General features: G+C 48.5%; 1 protein-coding gene across 3 annotated transcripts in view; it reads left to right on the top strand.

The window, feature by feature from the left end:
* The window catches only part of Atp6v1c2 (ATPase H+ transporting V1 subunit C2), a 45,546-nt gene that overhangs the window by 19,285 nt on the left and 781 nt on the right, over nt 1–25,480 (top strand). For 2 of the 3 annotated variants that reach the window (XM_017802481.2, XM_017802482.2), the window contains exons 4-13: nt 2,309–2,394; nt 9,496–9,590; nt 13,068–13,159; nt 16,065–16,163; nt 16,665–16,733; nt 18,984–19,076; nt 19,189–19,282; nt 21,922–22,059; nt 22,860–22,957; nt 25,214–25,346. In XM_017802481.2, the coding sequence (XP_017657970.1) occupies nt 2,309–2,394; nt 9,496–9,590; nt 13,068–13,159; nt 16,065–16,163; nt 16,665–16,733; nt 18,984–19,076; nt 19,189–19,282; nt 21,922–22,059; nt 22,860–22,957; nt 25,214–25,346 (997 nt within the window). The remainder of the gene's footprint in view (nt 1–2,308; nt 2,395–9,495; nt 9,591–13,067; nt 13,160–16,064; nt 16,164–16,664; nt 16,734–18,983; nt 19,077–19,188; nt 19,283–21,921; nt 22,060–22,859; nt 22,958–25,213; nt 25,347–25,480) is intronic. The other variant, XM_008850112.3, reaches the window with a different exon arrangement.

Here is a 25,480-nt window from a genome sequence, read left to right as displayed (position 1 = left end):
ATAAAATATTTTTTAAAATTTTATTATTATTATTTTATTTCATATGTATGAGTGTATTATTACCTGCATGTATATTAAGTGCACCCATGTCATGCAGTGCCTGTGGAGGTCAGAAGAGGGCATTGGATACCCTGGAACTGGAGCTACAGACAGTTGTTAGCTATCGTATGGGTGCTAGGATTCGAACCTGGGTCCTCTGCAAAAGCAGCCAGTGCTCTTAACTGCTGATTCATCTCTCTAGCCCCTTAAAATAAATTTTTAAAAAAGATTTTATTTTATTTTTAATTTTGTGTGTGTGTGTGTGTGCGCCTATGAGTTCAGATGTCTGTTGAGTCCAGAGACATTAGATCCCCTGGAGCTTTAGTTATAGGTGGTTGTGAACTGCCCAATGTGGGTGCTAGGAATTGAACTTAGGTCTTCTGAAAGAGCAGTATGTACTTTAAACCACTAAGCCATCTCCCCTGCTCCCTAAATTTAGTTAATTAATTAATTTTCTCATTTATTTTTGAGAAAGAGTCCCATGTAGCCCAGGCTGGCCTCAAACCTGTTAAATAGCCAGGGATGACTTTGAAGCTCTGATCCTCCTGCCTCTTCCTCTCAAATACTGGAATTACAGGCATACACCAGCACACCATGTTCTCTGTGGGATTGAACTCAGAGCTTGGTCTATGCTAGGCAAGCACATGAACTACATCTCTGGCCCATTGTTCTTTTTTTTCTCTTTTAAGCAGTGCTACAGATCAAAATCAAGGGTTTGAACATGCTAGGCAAGTGTTATGCCACTGAGTTGCAGCCCTCTCCCTCTCCCGTGTGGGTCCTCATTTTTTTTTATCTTTTACAAAAAGTTTATTGAGAATTTCATACATGTATATAAGGTGTTTTGATCAAATCCATGCCAACTCCCTCCCCTCCAACACCTCCCCTATCTCCCCATCGCTTTTTTCTTTTTCTTTTTTTTTCTTCTTTCATTTTTTTATTTTTATGGGGCTTTTTGCTACTCTAATATTCCCCCCTCTGAAGAGCCCTAAAATCTTTTAAGGATTAGATACAAGCTCTAAAGTGGGTCCTCATTTTTAAACTACTTTGTATTTGTGCTTTTTCAGTTTCTGGACGTCAACACCAATTGCTTTGTTAGTCAGGAAGACATGTTGATCTCTTTCCTTCTCTTGTTTTCAGTAACAGCGTCTTTCAAGATTTTCCTCTGCCTCAGTTTCTATGTCAGGCCTGAGGCTCCATGCTCTGAATGGCCAGTGTGACTTGTGTCTGCAATAACTTTGCGGGGGAGCTGAGAATGTAGCTCAGTTTGTAGAGTGTTTACCTAGCATACACAGGGCCCTGGGTTCAGTTCCCAGTACAGTACAAAGAGGGCATAGTGGTACATCCCTGTATTTGACTTGGGTTCATTCTCCTTGCAACAAATATGACTCTTGTGAGTGGAGAAAGCCTGAGGCAAAACTTTGCATGGGCAAAAATTTCAGATTGATGATCCTAATTTGGAAAGTAGATTCCAACTGGCTTTCTATCCAATCAGCTTCCTGCTCTTGGATGCTCAGCACCTGGTTAATTATATCAGTATTAATATCAATAATCCTACCAATGGAATATAATCCATATTTTGTAGATAAGAGAAAGAAGGCTCAAAGAAATCAAATCAATTTGGCCAAAATTGTAGATGTGGTAGCTGGAAAGACCATGATGATTGTGAGCCCTTTACTTCTAAATCCTGTGTCTTCTTTAATTTCTTCCTTTAGTATGCTTGCTAGAGACATGAAGTTTAGCCTTTTTAATTATAAAATCAATGCCAGATTATAATAGAAAAATATCAGGTAGAAATAATATTTACAAGTAGCACAGTCAAGTGACCATACTGTCTAAGTTTCTGCCTTGGTTTTTTCCATCTAACATTATAATACGTGCCTTGTTCCACAGTATTTGAAATTCCTTGTAAGTCTTATTTTCAATGGCTGCCTAATAATCCCCAACTGGATAGAACATCACTCAAACAATTCCCTATTGTTGAACCTTCGCGTTGCTTCCAACTTCTTATTGTCAGCAGCCACGCTGCAAAGAACATCTTTTTATTCAGAAATCTTTTCTGTTTTTTTTCCTGTTTCCTCAAGATGGTTTCCCAGAAGTGGAATGACTGGTTTGAAGACTCTTAACATTTTAAGTCTCTCTTTACAGATTGCTAAATCATTCCCCCATAGGTCTCTCAGGCTCCATTGCCTGCTTTCACTGGCAGCAGGATGGGTGAGTGGTCCTCCAGGCAGCTCCCCACCCTCACTGGCTCTTTCTTCTCTCTCCAAAGCCTCATAAAAAGAATGACACAGAGTGTGGTGGACGTCATGGAAGATTCCAAGGGCAAGGTCCAAGAGAACCTCCTGGCTAATGGAGGTAGGTAGGTCTGTGAGGGCTAGTTCTTTCTCGGGAGCCAATTCCATCTCCATGGCCACTGTGGGAGCTCTGAATAGTTAGGGTGGACAGGGACCGTGAACTCTATGTTAGCGCAATAGCACAGCCATGTTTGGAAACCAGCCCCCTCACTACACTCCCAGCTCTCCTGTTTCCATTCTAGGGTACAGGATGTGTCTTTCTCTATTGATGAACTCCACAGTGGAAGGTGAAATAAACAGGGTTAAGTGAGTCTGAACCTAGATTCCTGTTCGGCCTCCCACTTGCTCTGTTAACCTCCACTGTGCTATGAATGGAACACTCCACACACCTCCACTCTCTCATCTTTTTCTTTCAAGGCATGAAATGTGGATGCATTAGCTGAGCAATGCCTCCAAGTTTTACTTGTCATCAGGGCTGTACTCCAAATGTGTTGTGACAGATACCCCAGTTTTGAGTTTTTGTCTCCTCTGGGCTCATGGGACACATCTTCAGATGCCATCAGTGTTGTTTTGGCTGTTAACTGTGTGTGTACCATTTGGACTGCATTTAAAATGTGCAGCAAAAACTTCGAGACATTGAAGCTGGGCATGGTGGTGCACACCTGTAATCCCACTACTGGGAAGGTGGAGTTTAAGATCATCCTCAACTACATAGTGAGCTCAAGGCCTGCCTGAGCTATATGAGTCTCTGTCTCAAAAGACAAAACCAAAAATACACACACACAAAAAAAAACTTGGACATTTTGAAAACTCCAGAATTAAATGCTTAAGTATCTGTAGAGAGAATTAAATTTATATAACTCTGTGCATATTTATTGAAAATGAGAGCATATATATTTAATGTGTATATCATTTTTAATAAGTAGAATGAATATATATGAACACACACACAGGCATGAACAAGCACACAGGAGCATGCACACGTGCTCAAGCATGCATAGTCCCTCCTGGAAGCATTAAAAGGCTTTTAAGTTTACTAGTTTAAATTGGCAAATGGAAATGTTCATTCTCTCCCATCTGAACTTGAACTTGGCTTTGCACATCTCTGTGGTTTAATGACCCTATCTTATATTTCAGGTTTGAAGGAAAAGATGAAATGTTTAAAGAGTAGGTTGTGCATCGTGTGCTGTGCACTTGCTCAGTGTGTTGCTGTCCTGGGAAGATGGAGGTTCAGTCTGGTTGTAGGGGTACAGTGGTCAGGCTGCAGCAGTTTCTTACCTTGGCGCTTGCTCACCATACCCATGTGACACAGACTGTTGTCATTTCATTCTTGTCCCCCACTTTCTCCTGTTACCCTCTGCCTCTCCTGAGCAATCCTGCATGTTACCTGGAATGTGCTGACTCTGGAGTTCAAGGTGAACTTCTGCATCTTTTTATTGTGTTCTCCTCCTCCTGGTCTTAAAGTTTGCCCTGGCATTCCATCTGCTTTGTGGGACTGTCTGCTTAAGGGACCCTGTCAGCTTAAATGCTAGGCTTTGCTTTGTGTGGCTTTGACAAGGTTCACATAGGCCATTAAGTCTCCTGGGATGGTACTGAAACAAACCACTCCTGGTGTGACTGTTAGACAGAGCCATTGGCTTTGTGTTTCTTCCAATCTGCTCCAACTGGCAGAATGGAACAGCAAGCTATTTTATTTTATTGAGATAGGGTCTCATGTCATCCAGATTGGCTTCAAACTTACTATGTAGCTGAGGGTGGTCTTGAACTTCTGATCCTCTGTCTCCACCTCCAGTGCTGAGATTTACAGGTATGCACCAGCACACCTGGTTTATGTGGTGCTGAGGATTAAATCCTGGGCCTTGTACATGATAGGCTATGCTGAGTTACATCTTCAGCCCAAGCAAGTGATTTAAAGTTGTTAAAAATCATTACAGGCCGGGCGTGGTGGTGCATGCCTGTAGTCCCAGCACTTGGGAGGCAGAGGCAGGTGGATTTCTGTGAGTTCAAGGCCAGCCTGGTCTACATAGTGAGTTCCAGGACAGCTGGGGCTACAGGAAGACCCTGCTTCAAACAAACAAACTAACAAACAAACCAGCTGCAATGAGAAAAAAAAAAATCATTACACAGATAGGGGGGCGGGGAGGGGCTGGAGAGTTGACTCAGCAGTTAAGAGCACTGGCTGCTCTTTCAGAGAATCTGGGTTTGATTCCCAGCACCCATATGGCAGCTGACAACCACCTGTAACTCCAGTTCCAGGGGATCTGACGCCCTCTTAATGACCTACGCAGGCATTGTAGGACACGAGTGAATTTATATACATGCAGGCAAAACACTCATGCACATAAAATAAAAATAATAAATAAAGCCAGGCGTGATGGCACATGCCTTTAATCCCAGCACTCAGGAGGCAGAGGCAGGAGGATCTCTGTGAGATCAAGGTCAGCCTGGTCTACATAGTGAGTGCCAGGCCAGCTGGGGATACAGGGAGACCCTGTCTCAAAAAGACCAAAAAGAATAAAAAAATAATAAGTAAAATATTTTAAAAAATCATTACAGATTGGAAGTTGCAATTGTCTTCTAAAATGCTGTTTGCCATACTATGTTTTGTTAAATGTGATTTTTTTATTTTTATTTATTTATTTTTTAATTAAAAAAAAGATTTTTAGAGCACTAAGAATGAGGATTTAAGCATACATTAAAATACTGATCAAAATAATGTTCACCACAGTCCAGGGCTCAGAATGAGATTCATTGGCCATGGGGCTAGAGAAGGGCAAAGCTCTGGGTTCTATCCTTAAGTTGCACCAAAGCAAAACAAACCATGAAATGCAAACAAACCAAATGTTCCCTTCTACTCCAATTTAAATGAAGGCGTCATCACTGTGTTATATCCATCCCTCAACTAGGTGGGCTGTCACTAAGACAAAGTTGCCTTCTGTTGCATTATTTCTGTCATTTGGTTCCAGTAATTTCTGAGGCTAGGGTTTCTGACATGCTCCGTGAACTAGCCCTGCCAAAGGCCCACTGGGACAGTAGTGGCCAAACCTTAGCCATGCACCCTAACATCAAAGTTCTACAGTCAAGAGACATTTTAAAACTTCATTCAATTTAAGTTTCCCCAGAATTGTCCAAATAAATGATGATTGATAGCCCAGAAGCATATCCTTTGCCCCTGGGAGCTCACAGCCTCATTTGGGACCAGCCCACAGTACCTTGCACCCAGCAGTGGAACATGCCCTCCTAGGAGTGAAGGCCACAAAGGCCTTGGATTTGGTAACAAGGCATGAAGACCAGAGTTTGCTCTAAAATGGGTTTCTTCCAAACATCTTAGAGAATGCGACTTCCCAGGGCGGCCTTGGCTGTGAGGAGCACAGTGTCTTCAGTATTCTGTGGAATCCTTGATTCTGTGTGAGGTGCTGTGACAGGTACTGGGGACGCAGGGACAAGTGAGTCTCAGCTTTGTCCTGAAGGATCCTGAGAATGCAAGAAAGTGCCTGGTGGCTAAGCAGTGTCAATAGTGCTTTCAGCAAAGGGAGAGATTGTCAGAGCAGCAGGGAGAGAGGGTGAGGGTTTAGGCAGTACTTGGCTTGAGTGGAAGGACTCTGGGATGTTGGAGATGATACAAAGGGTGGAGAGGGCGTGCCCTTGAAAACACATCCCTTTGACATCTGTCCTGGCTACTGCTCAGCCACCTTGAGGTTGGTTCTTCACCTTTGGGATGGGCTTGGGATGACCAGTAGAAGTTCTCTTGCCCAATGCTTGCCCACAGTTAGCATTGCTTTCCCCAGAGTGGCCCTTCATGACCTTATTTAGCTTCTGGAGCATGGCAATGACAAAATCTGTCCTAATGGCTGGGCGTGGTGGCACACACCTTTAATCCGAGCATTTAGGAGGTAGAGACAGGTGGATTGCTGTGAGACTGAGGCCAGCCTGATCTATATAATGAGTTCTAGGCCAGCTGGGGCTATGGGGAGACCCTGTCTCAAAACAAACAAACAAACAAACAAACAATCCTAATGTCACAACTTACACTAAAATCTGTCAGTCCAACTAGACTACCATCAACAGAACTTCACACACCAGGAGGCTTAAATAAGAACTCACTCTAGAGCTCAGGCTAGCATCAAACTCAAGGCATCCTCCTACTTACCCTCCCAAGAGCTGAGATTGTGGCTCTGCACCACCATACCTGGCCAGGTGATTCAGGTTCTAATGAGGGCTCTCTGCTTGGTTGTGGGCAGTCACCTTGCTGTGTCCTTACATGGCCTTTCCTTGTTGACTGCATTTGGGGAGAGAGTAAGCATGGATAGGACTCTGATGTCCCTTCTTTCAAGAACATGAATCCTATCTGATGAGGGCCCCACCCCTAGCATTTTAGAGCTTCTCTTATCACAGGCCAAGGTGTGCTGTGTAAATTCCAACACCAGTATTGTTAATGTCCAGCATGGGTTCTCTTAAGAACCTTGTCCAAGTTCAGCTGCTCTAGGAAATATGAGTGTGGTTCTTGTGAAGGGGCTGGTGGAGGAGTGAGTCTCCCTCTTCCACCTCAGCATAGCTGGGTCCTGATAGTGGACATGACAGGGAGAAGGACCACAGACCCTTCTTTGTGATGGGCAGGGTCATTTTCTCCTGCTATAATGGAGCTTACGTAACTTACTCTGTGCTGGAGTTTCCTCATGGAGATAATGACCGCCCTTAATAGGACTGAAGAGTAAATTAGAGATGATTCATGTCTTTGCCCAAGGTAAGCCGCGAGTCTGTGTCATCTCTTTCAATGGTTAGCATCATCATCCCTGTTATTTTAAGGTGTTCCCTGCCTTAAGTGCTAGGGCCACTTTCCTCTTGAGTCTTCATTGCTTTCCATCTTCTTTTTGGGAACTTGTGCATTCACATATCAAAGCCAGCCTTGCCCAAACTGAACTCATCCCCTCTACCTCGTCTACCTGCTCTGTGGTTCCCAGATGAATGCATTTCCCTCCCTCTACCTAGTCACCCAGCCTAGGAATCTGGGTGTCACTTCCTTTGTACCCTATGTGTCATTGACCCTGTATCCTGTCAAGTGGGTCCCCTCCTTGCTACTCCCACAGCTTCTGCCCCCTCAGTCTCCTCTTCTCTTCCACACCCCACTGGCTTCTGTCCACTCCCAACACAAGACTCTCCCATAGCATGTGCCCCTGACTTTTTCCTCCATGACCAATGTCTTGCCCACAGGTGCAGACATGATTTCATACCTGGTCAGTCTACCTTCCTGCCCAGTACCTGCCCACCTCCCTGCTATGTCAACCTCATCTGAACTCCTGTTCCCGCAAATATCTGACAGCCACGTGCTGCAGCCCCTGCCTGTCAGACTCAGTGGGTGTCCCTGCCCAGTTGAAGCTGTGGTGGCCTCCGTAGGAGGATTCAGAGCCCACTGCCATCCTCTCATCACTGCCCATTTGTCCCTGACACACTTATGAGCGCTTGAAGGTGGGTGGGAATGGTGTTAGCAGAGAGCCAGGCTCCACATAGGGAAAAGTGACCGTGTGTTCAGAGGGTAATGGCAGGCCTTCAAGGATGCACTGGGAAAGGCATGCAGAATCTTCGGGAAATTCCACCTGGGCAGGGCTGTCTTGCTAGGATTGGAAGACACCACAGCCCTGACACAGCCACTGAATGTCCCACTGCCACAGAGCACACACTAAGGAGACATAATGAGCTGAGTGTGGTGGTACACACCTGTCATCCCAGTTACTCAGGGGTGCTGAGTTAGGAAGATGGCTTGTGCTCAGGAGTTTGAGGCCAGCCTGGGCCACATAAGAGACAAAAGAAAAGAAAAAAAAAGGAAAAGGAAGGAAAGGGAAGGGAAGGGAAGGGAAGGGAAGGGAAGGGAAGGGAAGGAGAAAAGGGTAACAGGCCTGACACAGCCTTCATAGCACTCTCTGGCATGCAGAGAGCATTTAAGAGTAAGCCCTTAAGTCAGGCTTGGTACCTCATACCTGTAATACCAGCACCTGGAAAGCTGAGGCAGGCAGATTGCCATGAGTTCAAGACCAACTTAGGCTACATTGTGAGGTCCAGACCAGACTGGAGTGCAGAGTATGAGGCCCTGTCTCAAAACAAACAAACCTTTAAGAGGTGAACATTTGGGGCCTGTGGCTCTAAGTCAGTGTCCCAGTTTCATTTCTGTTGTGATACAATACTCTGACAAAAGTAACTTTTGGTCTTTCTGAGTCAAGACAATCCCCCACAGATAGGCCCACAGGCCAATCTGATCTAGACAGTCCTACACCAAGATTCTTCCCAAGTGATTCCAGATTGTATCAAGTTAACAACTAAAACTAATTATCACAATCAGCTAGGCTTCCTCACTTCGTTCCCTCACCCTATAGCTGGCTAGGGCAGGCAGGGACACCCTGCAGGTAGTGAGGTTTGCTTGGTTTTGATGAAAATGTTGGTGCTTTCTGCTCACTTTAGACTTTAAAAGGCACACACTGAACAATGCCCATCGCTCTGGGTTTGGAAAAGTTAGTCACAGACAGGCTCCAGTGTGTGACTAATGTGAAGTGTCTTCCTTAGACGGTGTGGGTTGACATTGCCTTGCTCCTGTAAAGGCTCAAGGAGCTGGAAGACTAGTCCAAAAGTAGGTGGTACCTGTGACAGGCATGGGACTGTGACTGGCATGGCCATGTGATTTTTCAGGGGCTGGTTTGATGCTCTCTGGTGTGCCTGTGGGGTGCCTCAAAATAGAATGGTGATCTAACTGGGGAGTGTAGCCCAAGCAAATGGAGAGCATTGACAAGTGGCCAGTGGCCCCAGAATGTCACCTGCTTGGTTTTCACCTCTAGGAGAGCAGACCTTCTGCATAGCCGACTAGGACTGACAGGTGTAGAGGGAGACCTTGGGGCTCAGGGAGTACCTGTTACATGTAGTGCCCTTCCCTTGGCTTTGGAGTATTTGGGGGTGAAGCTGATGCCCATCTCCCATCTTGCTGGCTCTGAACTATTCCCATAGGGAGTGACTATACCTCCAGAGCCCAGGTCTGCTCCATGGCTTCTCACTGACTGCTTCCTGGTTTGAGCAGCAAGCTCAGCTTTACTTTGCCTGGCTCTCTTCTGGGTTTGGGTCTTAGTCTTGAGTGGCAAGAGGGCTGTGTTCACTTGTTGAACTGTCTTTGCTCTTTCAGTTGACTTGACATCCTTTGTGACTCACTTCGAATGGGACATGGCCAAATACCCTGCCAAGCAGCCACTGGTGAGCGTGGTGGACACACTGGCCAAGGTGAGGAGGGCTTGCTTGGGGACAGCTGACATCTGAGACATTGCATGGCTTAGAATTTTTAAAAATATTTCATTATTACTTTTTTTTTGTCTTTTTGAGACAGGGTCTCCCCATAGCCCCAGCTGGTCTGGAACTCACCATGTAGACCAGGCTGGCCTTGAACTCACAGAGATCTGCTTGCCTCTGCCTCCCAAGTGCTGGGACTACAAGGCATGCGCCACCACATCCGGCTTATTATTACTTTTTTAAGTGTGTAAGTGTATTGCATATATTTATGCATATATACCCATGTCATGCAATTCCCACAGAAGTCAGATGAGGGCATCAAATTCCCTGGAACTGGAGTTACAGATGGTTGTTAGCTGCCATGTGAGTGCCAGGACTCAAACCCTTGTCCTCTGCAAGAGCAACCAGTGCTCTTAACCATGAGCCATCGTTTCTCCAGCCCCATCCAGCATTGGAATTTTGATGAGGCAATGGACTGGGATGCTATCCTTATAAGTGACTCTGGGTAGGTCTCCAACCAGTCCTGATTGGAATGTGACCTCTTGCTGTGCCCTGGGCAAGGTTAAAACTCAGGGAGAAGCTCCTATGTACACTTATCCTGTCCCTTTCATGCAGAGAGCTGGCTGTGGTCTTACAAGAGCCCCCTGGATGGGCCTGAGACACCTGCGTTCTGACCCCACACCCCAGTACCTAACTCACTTCACTCCCCTACTTTTCAAAAATTATGATCAGGTCCCCTACTATATACTAGGTGACCTGATGACGTCTGGATGATTGATTGATGGATAGATTGATTTTGTGGTACTTGGGGGTAGAACCTAGAGCCTTGTATAAACTGAGCAATTTAAAAATTGCATCCCCAGCCCTACTTTTACTTTTTATTTTGGAAATAAGGCCTCATAAGTTGCCCAGGTTGGTCTTGAAACTACTCTGTTGCTGAATTTGGCCTTAAACTTTTGATCCTTCTGCCTCAGCCTCCTTAGTAGCTGGACTTGCAGGCCTTGGCCACAAGGCCCAGATCCTCTGGGTGATTGTTTTCAAAACCTCATTGCATTAGAAAACAGTTCGGCTTAGGAGCCCTACCTCTCAGTCCCATAGTGGCAACTCATCCCTTGGGCAGCTTGTGACAATAAGCACAGACTGCTCTCTGCTAAACCGTGGCTTCCAGTTTACACTTGATGAAATATAAACCCCATAGAATGAGTCTGTGGGGATTTTGTGGGCATCCTGTAGCCAAGGTGACTTCTATGTATCTTCACTGTGGGTGAAGACTGACTGTCCCTCCCTCTTGCCGGAACATACAGAACCTCCTTTACATCTTTGGCTGGCCTGCTAGCTGGAGAGATCTCAGCTCTGCCCTGAACAAAGCCACTATGTTTTCTAAAGAGCTGAGCTTCCCTGAGGGTGGTAGGTGGCTCAGGACAGGAAGGGTGGCCCCAGGTACTTTTCTCCTTCAGGTCTCCTGGGAATCTGGGCATGGCACTGCTCAAGCTGTTCTTTCATCCCTCTGCCTAGACAGTCAGGTGGATTCTGGAAGGTGCTTCAAGCAGGGGTAGCCCAGGGCACTATGGCAGGTGTGGGTTCCAAGAGATGGTCACACATATCCACCACCGAGCCACAGCACATAGTTGTTTGTGGGGTTGGTCATGCCAACTTGGGATTCTGAGTCCCAAGGACGCTGTATCTGACCTGGGGAAGAAGAAGAGCAACATAGTTATGGAGGATATCTGGCCAGCTTCCCTCTAGTCCAGGGTACCCAGGCCCAAAGCTGTTGAAGCATGAGACTGGGAGGGGATAAGGGGCAGAGGACCAAACTCCACAAGTTGTGCTTTGTGCATGACTCCACTCCCTGTGGAAGCCTTGGGATGGTTCCATCTCTGGGAACCAATGCTAGCTGGGGCAGAGGAGATGGGAGCCTGGATTCTCTGTCCTTCCTGAACCAACACCTGTAATGGCCCCAGCCTCACCTTGCTGTTCTTCCAGAGTGGCGGTTTAGTTGTATTGTACAGCTGTATAGTTATATGGTATGGCTGTACCTTGAGTGTGGTGTGTGGTGAGGTACAAAATGTACAGTGTAGCTGTACAGTCTGTGGAACCTAGTATAGGTGCATGTCATCAGTGGAGGAAGCCGGACAAAGGGAACATGGAGTCTCTGTGGAGCATTTTTGCAACTTTCTGGTAATCCACACTTGTTTAAAACTAAAGTTTTTAAAATTTCAAGGAAAAGATAAATCTTATTCAAAAAACTGGTGTAAAGATAGGAACACTGAAGGCCTCCTGCTACTGTTAAATTCCTGTTCTCTTCTCCTCTGTATAGGTGACCAGTGTCTAAGGTTCAGAGAGGACCTTTGAATATCCAGTCTATAAGCTCAGAACTGGCACAGTATTGTGGGTTTCATCAGATCATTCTTAGCATCCCCCTATCAGTGACATGAACTGCCCTACCACATGCACTCACACTGGGAGTGTAAATCCTCTCATCACACTGCACTGCTAAGCACAGCAAGGGATTGGTGAGGTGGTTTGTGTGTTCAGGACTATAGACTTGGTCCTGCACTGCCTACCACTGCTTATCAGCTGATATGCACCCATGCATTCCCTGATACATATCCACCTGTTCTAGTCATCGCCGCAGGGTGTTTGCCACTGCAGTGTTGTCCTTATAGAGCCAGATCTGCTGTGAGCCTTTAAATTACCACAGCCCTCAACCTGTGGGAGGGGCTCATTGTGGCACTGAATCACCACCTTCTGGAACATCTGAATGCTTGTTTACCACAGCCTTCTTAACAACTGAATCACTGTGGCCAACCCTTCCAACAGAGACATTACTCCTTTGTTAGGTGGATGGGGAGACTGAGGTGGGAAGCAGAGGCTCTCAGTCATTATGCCTCAATAGGCTAGGAACAGGCTGCAGCCAAGTGGGGATAGGTGGGCAGTTGGGAGGCTGTGTGGTGGGTCGCAATGGAAACCAGGGTGGGATCACTGGCTGCCCTCTAGCAGAGCCAAGGGAGCTGGATGTGGGGTTGTGGGGTTCCTAGAAGCTCAGTATGCACTTGCCAGCGAGGAGCCTAAGCTGGTGTGTGATGCTGGGCAAGCTGTGTGGCTTGTACCTTGGGACCTGTAAAGTGACACGTTGAACCCTTCCACCTCCCTATGTGGAGACTGACCATGAGGGCCAGGTGCTAGGGGTTGGGAGGGACAGGAGGGAGATGGATGGGACCACCCCCAACGAGTGGACAAGTTGCCATTTTTCTTTTCTTTTTTATACGGGGTTCCATGCAGCCCAGGCTGGCCTCCATTTTACTATGTAGCAGAGGATGACTTTGAATTCCTAATCCTCCTGTCTCAGCTGGGATTACAGGAATAAACCACCATGGCTGGATTGGACTAAATTTGCCTGAATGCTTGGTAGATTTTTGAAAAGTTTCACCAACTCCTCAATGTTACCAGGAATGTTTCCTTATCCCCCAGCAACTGACGCAGATTGAGACAGACCTGAAGTCCCGCATAGCCTCTTACAATGTTCTAAAGACCAACCTGGAGAACCTGGAGAAGAAATCCACGTGCGTCCTGGCTCCCACTGTGTGCTTGGTGCATGAGTCTGGGGGGGTGGAGACCTCTGCTCTTGCCTTCCTTATAGCTGGGGGCTTGGAGACTGAGCTGGGTATGAGAAAGGTGGACAGATGGGCTGTGCCCTGGGGATGTGGAGCAGAAGAAGAGAGGACAGAGCCAGGTGGGGTGATGGTGCCTGCTTGTGTCCAAAGAAGCACAATGCTGCTTCCTGCTCTGTTCCTTCCTTTTCCCTTCCTCTCCCAGTTATAAGAGCTCCAAGGAGCCTGCCCAGGCCCTTGTCCTGATATCCAAGCTAATGGGGATGGGGAAGCAGGAGGATAGGATGTCAGAGCCCAGCCCTCTGCAAAGGGCAGGTAGGATAGTGGTCAGCAGCCCAGGGTGGGGCAGTTGCAGGGACTCGGGTACCATCTGTCCTCCTGGCTGTATGGAGAGGTATAGACAACTTGGGGCCCCAGACAGACCAAACAGTAAAGTGGTGGAATCGGTAGAAAAGCAAGCTCAGGGCCACCATGGCAAGGATCATCTTGGGGGTAGTAGTGAGCACCTTGACACTGAAGGTGTGTAAGAAGTTAGGCAACCTCTTGGAGAGGTGGGGAGGATGGATAGGCATGAGTGAGCATGATGGAGCCCCCAGCACCCCCAGATTCTAGTTCTGATCTTTTGATGATTTCTGAAGATAATCCAAAAAGAGGAGTGGCCCAGGAGTTCAGAGTCAGCCTCCCTCAGATAGGTACATGTGAGCCAGAGAACGCCACCTTCTATAGTGTGTCTCTCTTGAGGGTCCCTGGGCTAGGTTTCCTAGCCACAAAAGCAAATACAAGTTGACCATTACTAATCTGAAAACCCAAAATGAAAAATGCTTCAAAAATGGAAAATTTTGAATGTCAGCATAATGCTGTAAATGGAGAAATTCCATACCTGACCTCATGGCTCTGGCCACAGCCAAAACACAGACACTAAAATTATTGTGTAAGTTTACCTGCAGGCTATTGTGTGAGGCCTATATAAAGTCAAGAATTTGTGCTTCAGCTTGTGTCCCATCCTCAAGAGAGCTCTTTCATTATGTCTATAAAATATTCAAATGTCCAAAACAATCCCAGATCCAAAATGTTCTGGTCCTTCTGGCCTTCCAGAGAAGGGATACTGAGGCTGCAGTCCTTGGTGGAAAATGAAAAAACACAGTGAGATCCATATCAGTTAGAAACTCAGTTTCGATTGCTTGACTCCATCTCAGAGCTACCTGGATGTGAGTGACAGAGGACAGGAGTAAGGTGGGCTTTAGTGACCACAGCTCAGGGCTTAGAACTTGTGAGCCTGGGGCCCGGAGTATGCTGCCATCCACTCACTTTACCACCAAGTCATAGGCTTATTAAGAATTTGTTTGAGGGGGGTACTGGAGGGATGGTTTGGTGGTTAAGCATATGTACTACTCTTCTAGAGGACCTGAGTGTGGATCCCAGCACCTACATGGTGGCTCACAACTGTCTATAATTCTGATTCTAGGGGTCTGATGCCGTCTTCTGGCCTCTGACGGGAACTGTACCCACATTTACATACCCACACACAGATACACGTACATGCACATAATTTTTAAAAATCAGTTTGGGGCCTGGTGAGATGGCTTAGCAGGTCAAGGTACCTACCACCAAGTGTGACCACCCGAGTTCAATCCCTGGGACTCACATGGTGGAAGGAGAAAACTCCTGCAGGTTGTCTTCTGACCTCCATACAGGTGTCCTGACACGTGTACATAAAGTAAGTAAATAAATAATCTGTTTAAACTTTAGCAGATTACTGGTCTAACCTCTTCACTCAGCTGGTTTGTGTCCCTCATTGATCATCAATTGATTTGTTGTCACTGACTGAATTATTGAGCAGCATTCTTTGGCTAGCTCCTTATTTTCTTCTCTCTGTGTACATTTTAAAGCATCTACAGAGTCCCCTCAGGTCCTAAAGATATAAAGCAAAATGAAACAGGTCCTACATTTGCAGTCACAATTATTCATTCATCAAGTGTAGAAAGTTTGCTTTGTGCTGGAGTGCAGAGGTAAACTAGAGATGAGGTCACATAGCAGAAAAATAATGTGTTTTCTGTGGTGACAGAGTAGCTGTGCCTCAGCTGCCTCTGGAGGGGTCCCACTGGGATTTGTCCACAGCTATGTGGTGACGGTGCTGTCAGGGGGCAGGAAGGAAGGAATACAGGCTCAGAGGCAGGGAGAACTCTTGGAGGATGGGGCTTCCCCCTGGTCTTTGAGGCTTTTGCCTTGGCTCTGTGCTTGGGAAGTGGGAAGCAGTGGGCTTAACACCACAGCCCTGGTGCTCTCTGGGCTCTGGGTGAGGGTTGTGCAGTCTCAGGAACCATTGTGCCTGTGTGACAGCTGTATCTGTCTATACGCCATCCTTGATCTGTGCGCTATCATACCGTGTTCTTCATTTGAGCCAGAGCAGGTGGCATAACAAAGCTATTTCAGGTGAGTGTCCCTGGCTGCTGGACTGAACAGCCTGTAAAGTGACACAGAGCTCTATCTAGGCCTATCTGTCCCATGCAGCTTAGAGACCTGGTCACTGTGTTGATGTTGAGTAACCTTAGCTGTCTGCCACCTGAGGTCCTCTTCTAGCAGGTGGGTGGCTTTTGAGGGCCAGGGAAGGTCACTGAGGTGTTGAGTTCGGCAGCCCCTGAGTGACTGCTGATAGCAGCCAAGGCTCTGCCAGCCTCCTTGCACTTGAGGTGGCACTCTCTTACAACTCTATAGTCCTGGGCTTGCATCCAAGGCTTACCTTCCTGGAGACTCCCCCAAGCCTGCTCCATTTCCTCCTGGTTGACTGGGTGTTACAGCATGTGGGGTTGATGAGCCTCTTTCTGCCCATCATACCTTTTGTTCCTCTGCCTTCCAGGGGGAACCTCTTCACTAGGACACTGAGTGATATTGTCAGCAAAGAAGACTTTGTGCTTGATTCGGAATATCTCATCACGCTGCTGGTCATTGTTCCTAAGTATGTGGCCAGGAAGGTAGTGGGGGTGCCTTGTCCAGTGGAGAGCAAGGTGGGCCCCTTCTGCCCTGATGACCCCAGGTCAGCACTGCACAGGGTCCCCAGAAGGCCACTGTCTCTACAGGCACAGAAGTGGGAAGGGGTGGCAATGATGGAGCATTTATTGAGTACTTGTGTTATATGCTACAAATCTAGACAATCTTTCATGTCCACAAGCTTGGGGTGCCTTTTATTCCATTTTGACCCGAGGGTCACCTCGTATCAGGCCACCCAGGCCAAGATCAGAAAGTTATTAGTAAGCTGCAAATACAAACTGAGCTCTCCATACAGAGACCTTTTGGGAAGTCTTGGGGCCCTTGAATGCAGACTTGGCTCAGGATAGGGCAGGGCCACAGCTGGACCTCTGAGGATGTTTCGGGCACTCTGTGGGAAAAAGCACACATGGCTTCCTGAGACACTAGGAGCCCTTTCTGCCAAAAGTACTCAAGGATTCTGTCCTCCCAGGTCAAGCTATGCACAGTGGCAGAAGACCTACGAGTCTCTCTCAGACATGGTGGTCCCTCGGTCAACTAAGTAAGTGAGACCCCAGCTTGGTCTGGGTCCACAGAGAGTCATATGTGGGTGCGCTGGGTACCTGGTCACCAAACATGCTGTAAGGGTGTGACACCTCACAGCCCCATACGTCTGCCTTCTTGAGGCCTATAATTCCTTGGCCCTGCACCTTGTGGCATGCCAATCTGCCTTTGTCTTTCAAAGCTCCACTTCCCCACTCCTCTGGGAAGGCTATCTTGGCTGCATCCAGCAGGGCCTCTCCTGTGCCCTCTGCTTGCATGCTCTGTATTCTGTATTAAGTATCCATTCTGCTCCACCTGGGGAGGGGGATGTGTCCAGCAAATACCCAAACATCCCAGGGATTGGCCAGAGTTCCAGTCGGGGAGAGAGACAGTCTCAATGTGTAGCCTGTTGGGGGGTTAGAACAGCTGCATTCTAGGGGCACTGCAGAAATGACAGGCAGGACTGGTTTGAACCTGTGTTCATCATGGAGTACTACACAACCAGAAAAAGCAGTGACTCAGAGATCCTCACTCTGAGAATGAGTGAAGAAGGTTCATTGTTACAGGTATAAAGAGAACAATGCCATTTTTATAGAGTCTAAAAAAGTATGTGACAGGAATGTCTCAGTGTTTAGGGCATAACACAATCCGCAGTAGAATCATGGGGGCCATGGAAATGAGAAAAAGTCACTTGCAGGTTAGGGGAGACCTGCAGCCAAGAGACTAGTGCAGTGCAACGGGAGCCTGGGAAACTCTCAACTGTGAAAGTTATTTGTGACTCCAAGATGGGTACTTTTATGTATATATAAATGAAAGTTAAGATTGAGTTACAGGTAGGCTGGGCTTATTCATCTTCCCCACCACTTCACCCAATTCTACCCTACCCCATCTACCTCATCCCATCCCATCTCACTCCACCCCATCCCATCCCACCCACACCATCCTACTCTCATCCCATCTCATCCCATTCTCTTCTATGCCATCCTATCCCATCCCATCCAATCCTATCCCCCATCCAACCCTATTCCCCCCACCCTGTCCTATCCTACCCCCTCCCATCCTATAGCTTCCCAGGCACCAGCCTTGGAGGCTCCAGTGGATCTGCTGACTTGAGAGTGGTGGAGAGTACAGTGTCTGGTTGGTCTTACGCTCCTCAAATGGCTCAGTGATCCAGCCCTTCCAGGGCCCTGGCTGCTGCAGCTGACATAAGTATCTCTGGGTCTGCAGACTGCGGTGAAGAAGGAGGCAGAAGCTACTCCTCCATCCCATCCCACCATACTCCCCCATCGTGTCCTATCCTGCCTACTCCCCCATCCTATTCAATCTCATCCATTCTTGAAATCTTAGCCCTGAGGAGCCTGCTACTAACTCACAGGAAATAGCTATCAGGAGCTAAATTGAGGGGTATAAGAAACAGGATGGTCACAGCCTGAGGTCTTAGGGAGGTGGAAGGACAAAGGGGAGGTACATTTTTGGGCACAGGGAGCAGCAGCCTGGACTTGCCTGCTAGGCACAAGTATCCACTACTCTTGAGACTAGGGTTCTTATCAGAGGGACAGCTTGAAAGGTGAGCCACAGAGTAGTCTTTGGGTTCTTCATGATTAAGAGGGTGCTTAAGAGGCAGCACCAACAATTCTGGAAAGTTCTGGGGCCTGGGGGCAGTCCTCATATGTACAGGCTCTAAGAACAGAAGAAATGACCTGCCAGTGAGCCATGCCTAGGCCCTAAAGCCAGCAGTTTCAAATTTCTGGCCCATGGAACTTAGGGATGTTTAGACTGTTGGCCTCCTGTTGCTGGGGACAGTGACTGCAAGGCTGCAGCACGCTAGGCATGACATACCCAGATAGGGCTTTGTCATGTTGGAAGTGGTATGGTCTTTATGGAATGGCTTCTGCTTCTTGCTTCTGCAGAGCCAGGGATATGTGTGCCAGCTGTGGCAGCCAGGGTCCTGGAGGGGCTAGATCCCTCAGCCATTTGAGGAACATAAGACAAACCAGATGCTACACTCCCTATCACTCTCAAATCAGTAGATCCACTGGTTCTGAGGCTGGTGCCTAGAGGGGTGGGTGAGTGGGAGGCAGGAGCTAGGAAGCTATCAGGGTGCCCCTGTTTCCCAGTCCCTGGTGGCTGCCAGGGGCCCAAGCATAGGCCACCAGGCCCAGGAAACCTCTTAAGGTGAAGACAGGCCCTTCTGAGCCCAGCTCCAGCTCAAGGCCTAGCACAGGGTGACTGGTGATCACTCAGTGAATGAACCATTTCTCCTCAACAGATTGATTGCTGAGGACAATGAGGGCGGCCTTTTCACAGTGACTCTCTTTCGAAAAGTGATCAATGATTTCAAAGTCAAAGCCAAAGAAAACAAGTAAGGGTATGGGTGGTGGGCTCCTTGGGGTTTGTTTGATGTGTGTTTCCTGGTGATGTCTCTGCTCCTCCTGGAAGCTACTCAGAGAAAGCTGTGCTCTGCTTGCTTTGAGGTTCACCGTCCGTGAGTTTTACTATGACGAGAAAGAAATTAAAAGGGAAAGGGAGGAGATGACCAGACTACTGTCTGATAAGAAGCAACAGTATGTGAGTATGGGGTGTGGGCCATGGCCTTCTAGGCAGCTGCAATGCACCCCTCAGTGTTCTGGGGTCAAAGCTCACTCCTTTACCTCCCTGTCCCCTTCCCTGGGCTCACACTGTCATGACCATTTGCTCCCACGAGGCCCCCATAACAATGACCATGAGAGGACGATGGGCGCAGGTGAGCTGAGATGGGTGTGCACCGAACCCCACTCCCTCACTGCAGGTGGGCTGGACCAGCCTCAGCTACTCAGAGCACTGCCCTTCTGGAAAGGCTTGTTTGCTTCATGGCATCTGAGATGCTGAGGTGTGCCCTGGCCAGGTGTAGCCTCTCCAGAAGTCAAGTAGGTGGGTGCCAGGCTGAAGCATCTGTGCCCAGAGTGAGTAGTACCATTACTTTGGAGAGCGCACTACCATTGGTCAACCTGTTGTCCTTGACTGTGTAGCTTTGAGGGCGTCACCCTGTGTTCTTAGCAGAGTGGGTGCTTATCTGAGAGATTTCTGGCCATGGTCACTTGAAACTGTGGAGGGCAGCCTTGCTCAATGGGAGCTCCGTGTTGGACTGTAAACCATGCAGTTTGGGGAGTCATTCTGCTCCTTTGTAAAGTGGGTACATTATAGGCTCTGGTGTCCTGTAGCTGCAGCACCAGGTTCGGCCTCATGACTCCCAAGAAGCTTATCAGGGTGGGATGTTTTCTGGTCCCTTCTATCCCATCCCAGGTGGGAAGGGTTCTTTGGAGCACCTTCCAATTCTGCCTTAGTGATGGGTGGGAGAAGTGAGTAAAATGTACCTGCGTCCTCTGAGCAAAGCCTGTGTGTACACACACCTATAAGTACATGCCTGGGAAGAGGAGGGGCAGCTGGGCAGGTGCAGCAAGCACTTCAACTATGGCCTCTTCCTACATCAGGCAGATAGCCTGTGCACATTCATACTGACTTTGCTGTGTGGGTGACCTTGCTCAGAAAATCAGCCACCCCTTTGGGAGTGAGTACAAACCCCCCAAATGGATTCTCGGAATCCCACCTACTTGCTGTATTTCCTTTTTAGAAGGAAACACCAACTGATAGGGAATTTCATAAATTTCTTGAGGCAGGGTCTCCTTATGTAGTCTTGGCTGGCATGGAACTCACTATTTAGACCAGGCTGGCCTCAAATTCACAGAGATCTGCCTGCCTCTGCCTCCTGAATGTTGGGATTAAAGGCATGTGCCACTATGCCTGGCACTGTTGTTTTTGAGAGAGGGTCTTATGAACCCCAGGCTGGCCTGTAACTTGCTATGTAGCTGAGGATGACTTTGAACTTTTGATTTTCTTGGTTCAACCTCTAGAGTGCTGGGTTACAGGTGTGTGCCACCATGCCCAGTTTATGTGGTGTTGGGATTGACCTCAGGGCTTTATGTATGCTAGACAAGCACTCTGTCAACTGAGCTACATCTCCAGCATGATATCGGAGAATTTTAACTCTCCTATCCTGACACACACACACACACACACACACACACACACACACACACACTGGATACATGTGTGCATTGAGCCATCACCTACACTGCCCAGGCCCAGAGTCATCTGGGTCCCAGCAGGGGCTGCTGAGGATCAAGGACCCAGCTAGATCGGAGCCTCTGAGGTGCCCAACTCCTTTGAGCAGTGTACAGACATGGCACATCCAGGCAGGAGTGAATGCCACTAACAAGAGCAAAAGCCAAGGGTGCCCCGGAACCCTCCCAACCATGAATGCCAAGCCTTCCCCTTTAGGTGGGGCTTTTCCTGGGTCACTGCTCTCCTGACTCCAAGTTCCTCACTATCCCTGGGTGGGGTCAGATGGTGAAGGTCTGTGCCACAGGTGAAGTAACACCTTAGGCAGCTACCTCTACACTGACACAGACCTGCCCAAACCCCTGTGGATCAGGGATGATACAAGTGAGCCTGCCACCTGTCCCATGGGGATCAGTTTGCCAGCTGGTAGTATCTTTACACAGTATAGACTTCTGTATCCCCAACTGCCCTGGGGAGGCTGCCAGTCTGTGTGGGTGAGAAACACTCAGAAACTGCCAGCAAGCAGAGCCTCTGAAGGGTTCAGCAAAGACCCCCTCCCTACCTCAATCCCCTAGCATTCCAAGAGTCTCCCTCCAAATGGACCTGATTGGTAGTGGGCAGAGCCTAGCAGACTGCATCCTTTTAGTTGCCTGTCTACTGGAGGCAATGGGCTAGGTCACTTTTGGACGACAGAATTGACCTTTGCTTTCTACCCATTTGCAGACAGGGTGATAAAGGGTGAAATGGCCTGTCTGCATGTCTGACTAGTGTCCAGCATGTGACATCCCTAAGTGCTCTGTGAATACCAAGAAGGCAGGCAGCTGTTCCTGACAGGGATGTCTTGACAGGACCCAGATAGATAAGCCCCATAGGCCAGACTAGTTCCATTAACACGTCCAGCTGTCTTTGCCTACTGCTGCTGGAGTCCTGACCCAAGCAGGCAGGTAGGCTTGGCTGTGTCCCTAGCATCTGAAACCAGAGGCCTTGGGCCCTTCACCACACCCTTTTGTGGGCTCAGATTCCAGAGTTTGCTTTTCAGGCCACAAGAATTATTTGTGTTTGTGATGCATGCTTGCTGAAAGATTAATAAATCATTTCTGTGCCTTTAGCAAACTTCCTGTGTTGCTCTTAAAAAGGGATCAGCCACCTACCGGGACCACAAGGTTAAGGTAACCCCGCTAGGTAACCCTGCTAGGCCTGCTGCGGGGCAGACCGACAGAGACAGAGAGAGTGAGGGCGAGGGCGAGGTAAGCACCCCTCGGGAGCCCTGGGGTTCCCTGGCTCGCATCTGTCTGCCAGTAGAGGCTCTTCTGAGGAACAAATCTTTGCATTTGCTGTTGTCTCCTACGGCTTGTGAGGTCTGCAATCAGAGGAGCCCAGAATTATGCTGGCCTAACCTTCAGGGCCTTTCTGGAGCTGCCCCTCCAGGCAGGGAAGGGGGCTTGTTGGCTGGCCGGGTGCCTATGCCCTGGCTGAAGGTGGCTGGAGCTGGTGACTGGTGACGGGCAGAGCCCTGGCTGGAGGGTGGGTGGTTGGGCAGCTCAGTTCTCCTCCCTGACTGCCCCGGCTGGAGCATCTGGCTTTGGAGGGCAGATAGAGGTGTCAGGTGAGGTGAGAGTTCCCCCTGAGGACCAGCCATACTAGGCTCAGTAGCAGCAGCTGTGGTCTAGATGGGGCTTGAAGAGCCCCTGGCAGTTGGAGCTGGTGGATGGGCCGGACCCTGGGGGCAGTGCCTTCTGGTGAGGTGGGCTCTTGGGCTGTGCCGTTATCAGCAGAGTGCCCATCAGCTGCCTGATGTCAGGAGCTGCCCAGCCTCCCACCCCTGGTCTGTGGTGGCCCCTCGCATGTGCCGGTGAACGGCCCCTGGAGCTTCCCCAGTACCAGGCACCTGCATGTGGTGGTCCTGAGCCTCCCTAAGGCTCTTCCCACTGGCTCCGTTTCTGCTGGCTCTTGGGCCTTTCTTCTGAGCTCAGGACTTGCTCTGTCAACAGCAAGCTCTTTCTTGGCTCAGGCAAGTGTCTGTCACATTGTTCTTCTGTCTCTTCAGGGCCCTCTGCTACGCTGGCTCAAGGTGAACTTCAGTGAGGCCTTTATCGCCTGGATCCATATAAAGGCCCTGAGAGTGTTTGTGGAGTCGGTGCTCAGGTGCGTGGAGGGAATGCTGGCTGGACAGTCTTGAGGTGGCAGCTGGGATGTCCAGCTCCTGCCTCTCTCTTCCTGCCTTCCAGTACTGTTTTCTGTGGCTGTAGCTTGCTACCTCTTGGGCCTTGGCAACCTGCTCCATTTAGTCAAATAAATCCCCAGTTGCCCTGCCTCTTTCCTGCCTGACACATCTGTGCTAATTTGCCTGCCTCACTTGCATTCCCACACAGATCCTCTGTGCTGTTGGAGGGCCCCAGTGGCTCTTGGAAGATGCCCCAAACTGTCCTTAGTTCTCACCCTCCAAGGCCAGCCCTCGAGGCAGCCCCCAAAGAAAATAGGAAGGCTACCATGTGTAAAACTCATTTTGTCTTTTATTATTTAGCAAAAGCAAAAATAGATTCACTGGAAAATACAGAAACCAAGGTGAGCACAGGTATGAATTGAAAATCACCCATAGGAGTTGGAGTTTGTAGCTCAATGATAGAGAATAAAGGAGGGCAGTGACTGAAGAATGAATAACATAGGGCACTAGATGCTCAGACTTGGCTCTTTAGAGAGAACTGGTTCATGTTAATCAGAGGATGGGCCCAGAAACAGCAGACAGCATGCAGCAGTTCTCACCTCTGCCATCACAGAAGAGGCAGCTTTTCCCCTAGGAGTCAGAGCACCCTGGAACATCACCTTGAGAAAGAGTACTGGGAGAACTGCTCAGTCTGTTGGTCATGTTTTGGCAGGATGGAGGTGTTTATGTGAACTGGTGCAGTTAGGTTAGCAGGGTGGCTACTACCAAGAGAGAAGGCAGAGACCCGAAGGGCTCAGGAAGATGACGAGGTCTTCACACCTGTAATCCTAGCACTCGGGAGGCTGAGGCAGGAGGATCTGAGTTTCAGGCCAATTTGGGCTAGAAGAGCAAAAACTTGTCTATAAATAAGAGAATCAACGTGCAGAGAATGACTGTAGAGTGCTCAGCCCTAAATGGGACATCAGGGATTGTTGAAGGAGGCAGAAAGATTGTAAGAGCCAGAGGGTGGTGGATAACTACAACGAAACTATTCTCTGGATACAACTGAGAAGTTGCACTTATGAACCCAGTGGTTCTGACAGCATGCACAAGCTCAAGCCAGACAATATCACAGCATGGGATGGGAAGACAGGCACAGCCCCATCCCTAGCTGAGGAGCTATTGGCTATTGACAGCTACTGAGTGAGGGAGGAGTCAGTTTTCTTTAAGGGTGTGGCCTCTGGTAGGTTGGCTACTCTCCAGTGGATGGCCCCATACCCAAAAGCATATAGATAGCACAAATTAGACTCAATGGGCTTGGCGGGGGGGCACACACAAAGTTGAGTGGGTAGAGAAAGCAGTGTGTGATCTGAAAGTTGTTGGGGTGTATGAATATGATCAAAATATATTTTAAGAAATTCTCAAGGAACTAATGAGAAAAAAATTTGGCTGGATCACCTGCTCACTTGGGGCCACCTCTGTGTTGGTCATCCTGCTGGCCAGTATGACATCTCCAGGAAGGCCAGGCAGCATAAGCAGAGGCACTTGAGGCCACATCAGATCCTGTGTCCTCTGCTTCTGCAGACCTAATGGGGCAGTGCTACATCCTAGGGATACTTGGCCCACTGTGAAGACTGGGAAGGTGTGGGAGCCAGGGGAGTTTATTCATGGGCACTGATGGTGTTAACAGATCTAATTTCCATGGTAGACCCTAGTTTTTGTTGCTGTCCTTCAGCAGGGACAAACAGCTGCATTGTTGGGGTCTTCAATGCTGTGTACCTGCAAAGTTCAGACCCACAGCCTGTTTGGCTCAAGTATTCAAAGACCCACCACTGGTGGTCAGGGACATGAGCTCTTGGTTCCTATCAGAATCTCATCATAAGTGTCAGCACATTTCAGGGGGACTGAGTCAGCTCTCACCTCTGACCTTTAGAAATCTGCCTGAGTTTTCTTTATAGTTTCATATTTCCCCAAGTTGTGTCAATTGAAGTCACTCATTAACTTTTTTAAAAAGATTTCTATGTCTGCGTATGAAATGGTGTGTATGTGCATTCATATCCACGGAGGCCAGAAGACTGTCTTATCTCCTGGAGTTGGAGTTACAGGCAGTTGTGAACTGACATGAGTGCTGGGAACCAAACTGGAGTCTTCTAACAGCTGAGTCATCTCCCCAGACCCTGAAGGCATTCATTTTTAGGAGTTGACTCTTTTTGCCAGCGTTTACACTCAGCACTGACTGGCCCATTTTGTCTGAACAGGTATGGACTGCCAGTGAACTTCCAGGCTGTACTCCTGCAACCCCATAAGAAGTCCGCCACCAAGCGCTTGAGAGAGGTGCTGAATTCTGTCTTCCGGCACCTGGATGAAGTTGCTGCTGCGAGCATACTGGATGTGAGTATCCATCTGGATCCAGGGGTACCCCTACCATAGGTCTGCCATATGTCACACACTTCAAAGGGGCATATGCCAGCCCACTGGAAAAGTGTCACAAAGCAAGGGTATGTGTGTGGGAGGTGGGGGCCAGA

Source organism: Nannospalax galili, unplaced genomic scaffold, assembly GCF_000622305.1.
Source record: "Nannospalax galili isolate Female #2095 unplaced genomic scaffold, S.galili_v1.0 scaffold100, whole genome shotgun sequence".
NCBI lineage: Eukaryota > Metazoa > Chordata > Mammalia > Rodentia > Spalacidae > Nannospalax > Nannospalax galili.
The sequence above is the reverse complement of the archived record's forward strand: the minus strand, read 5'-3'. Positions and strand labels throughout refer to the sequence as shown.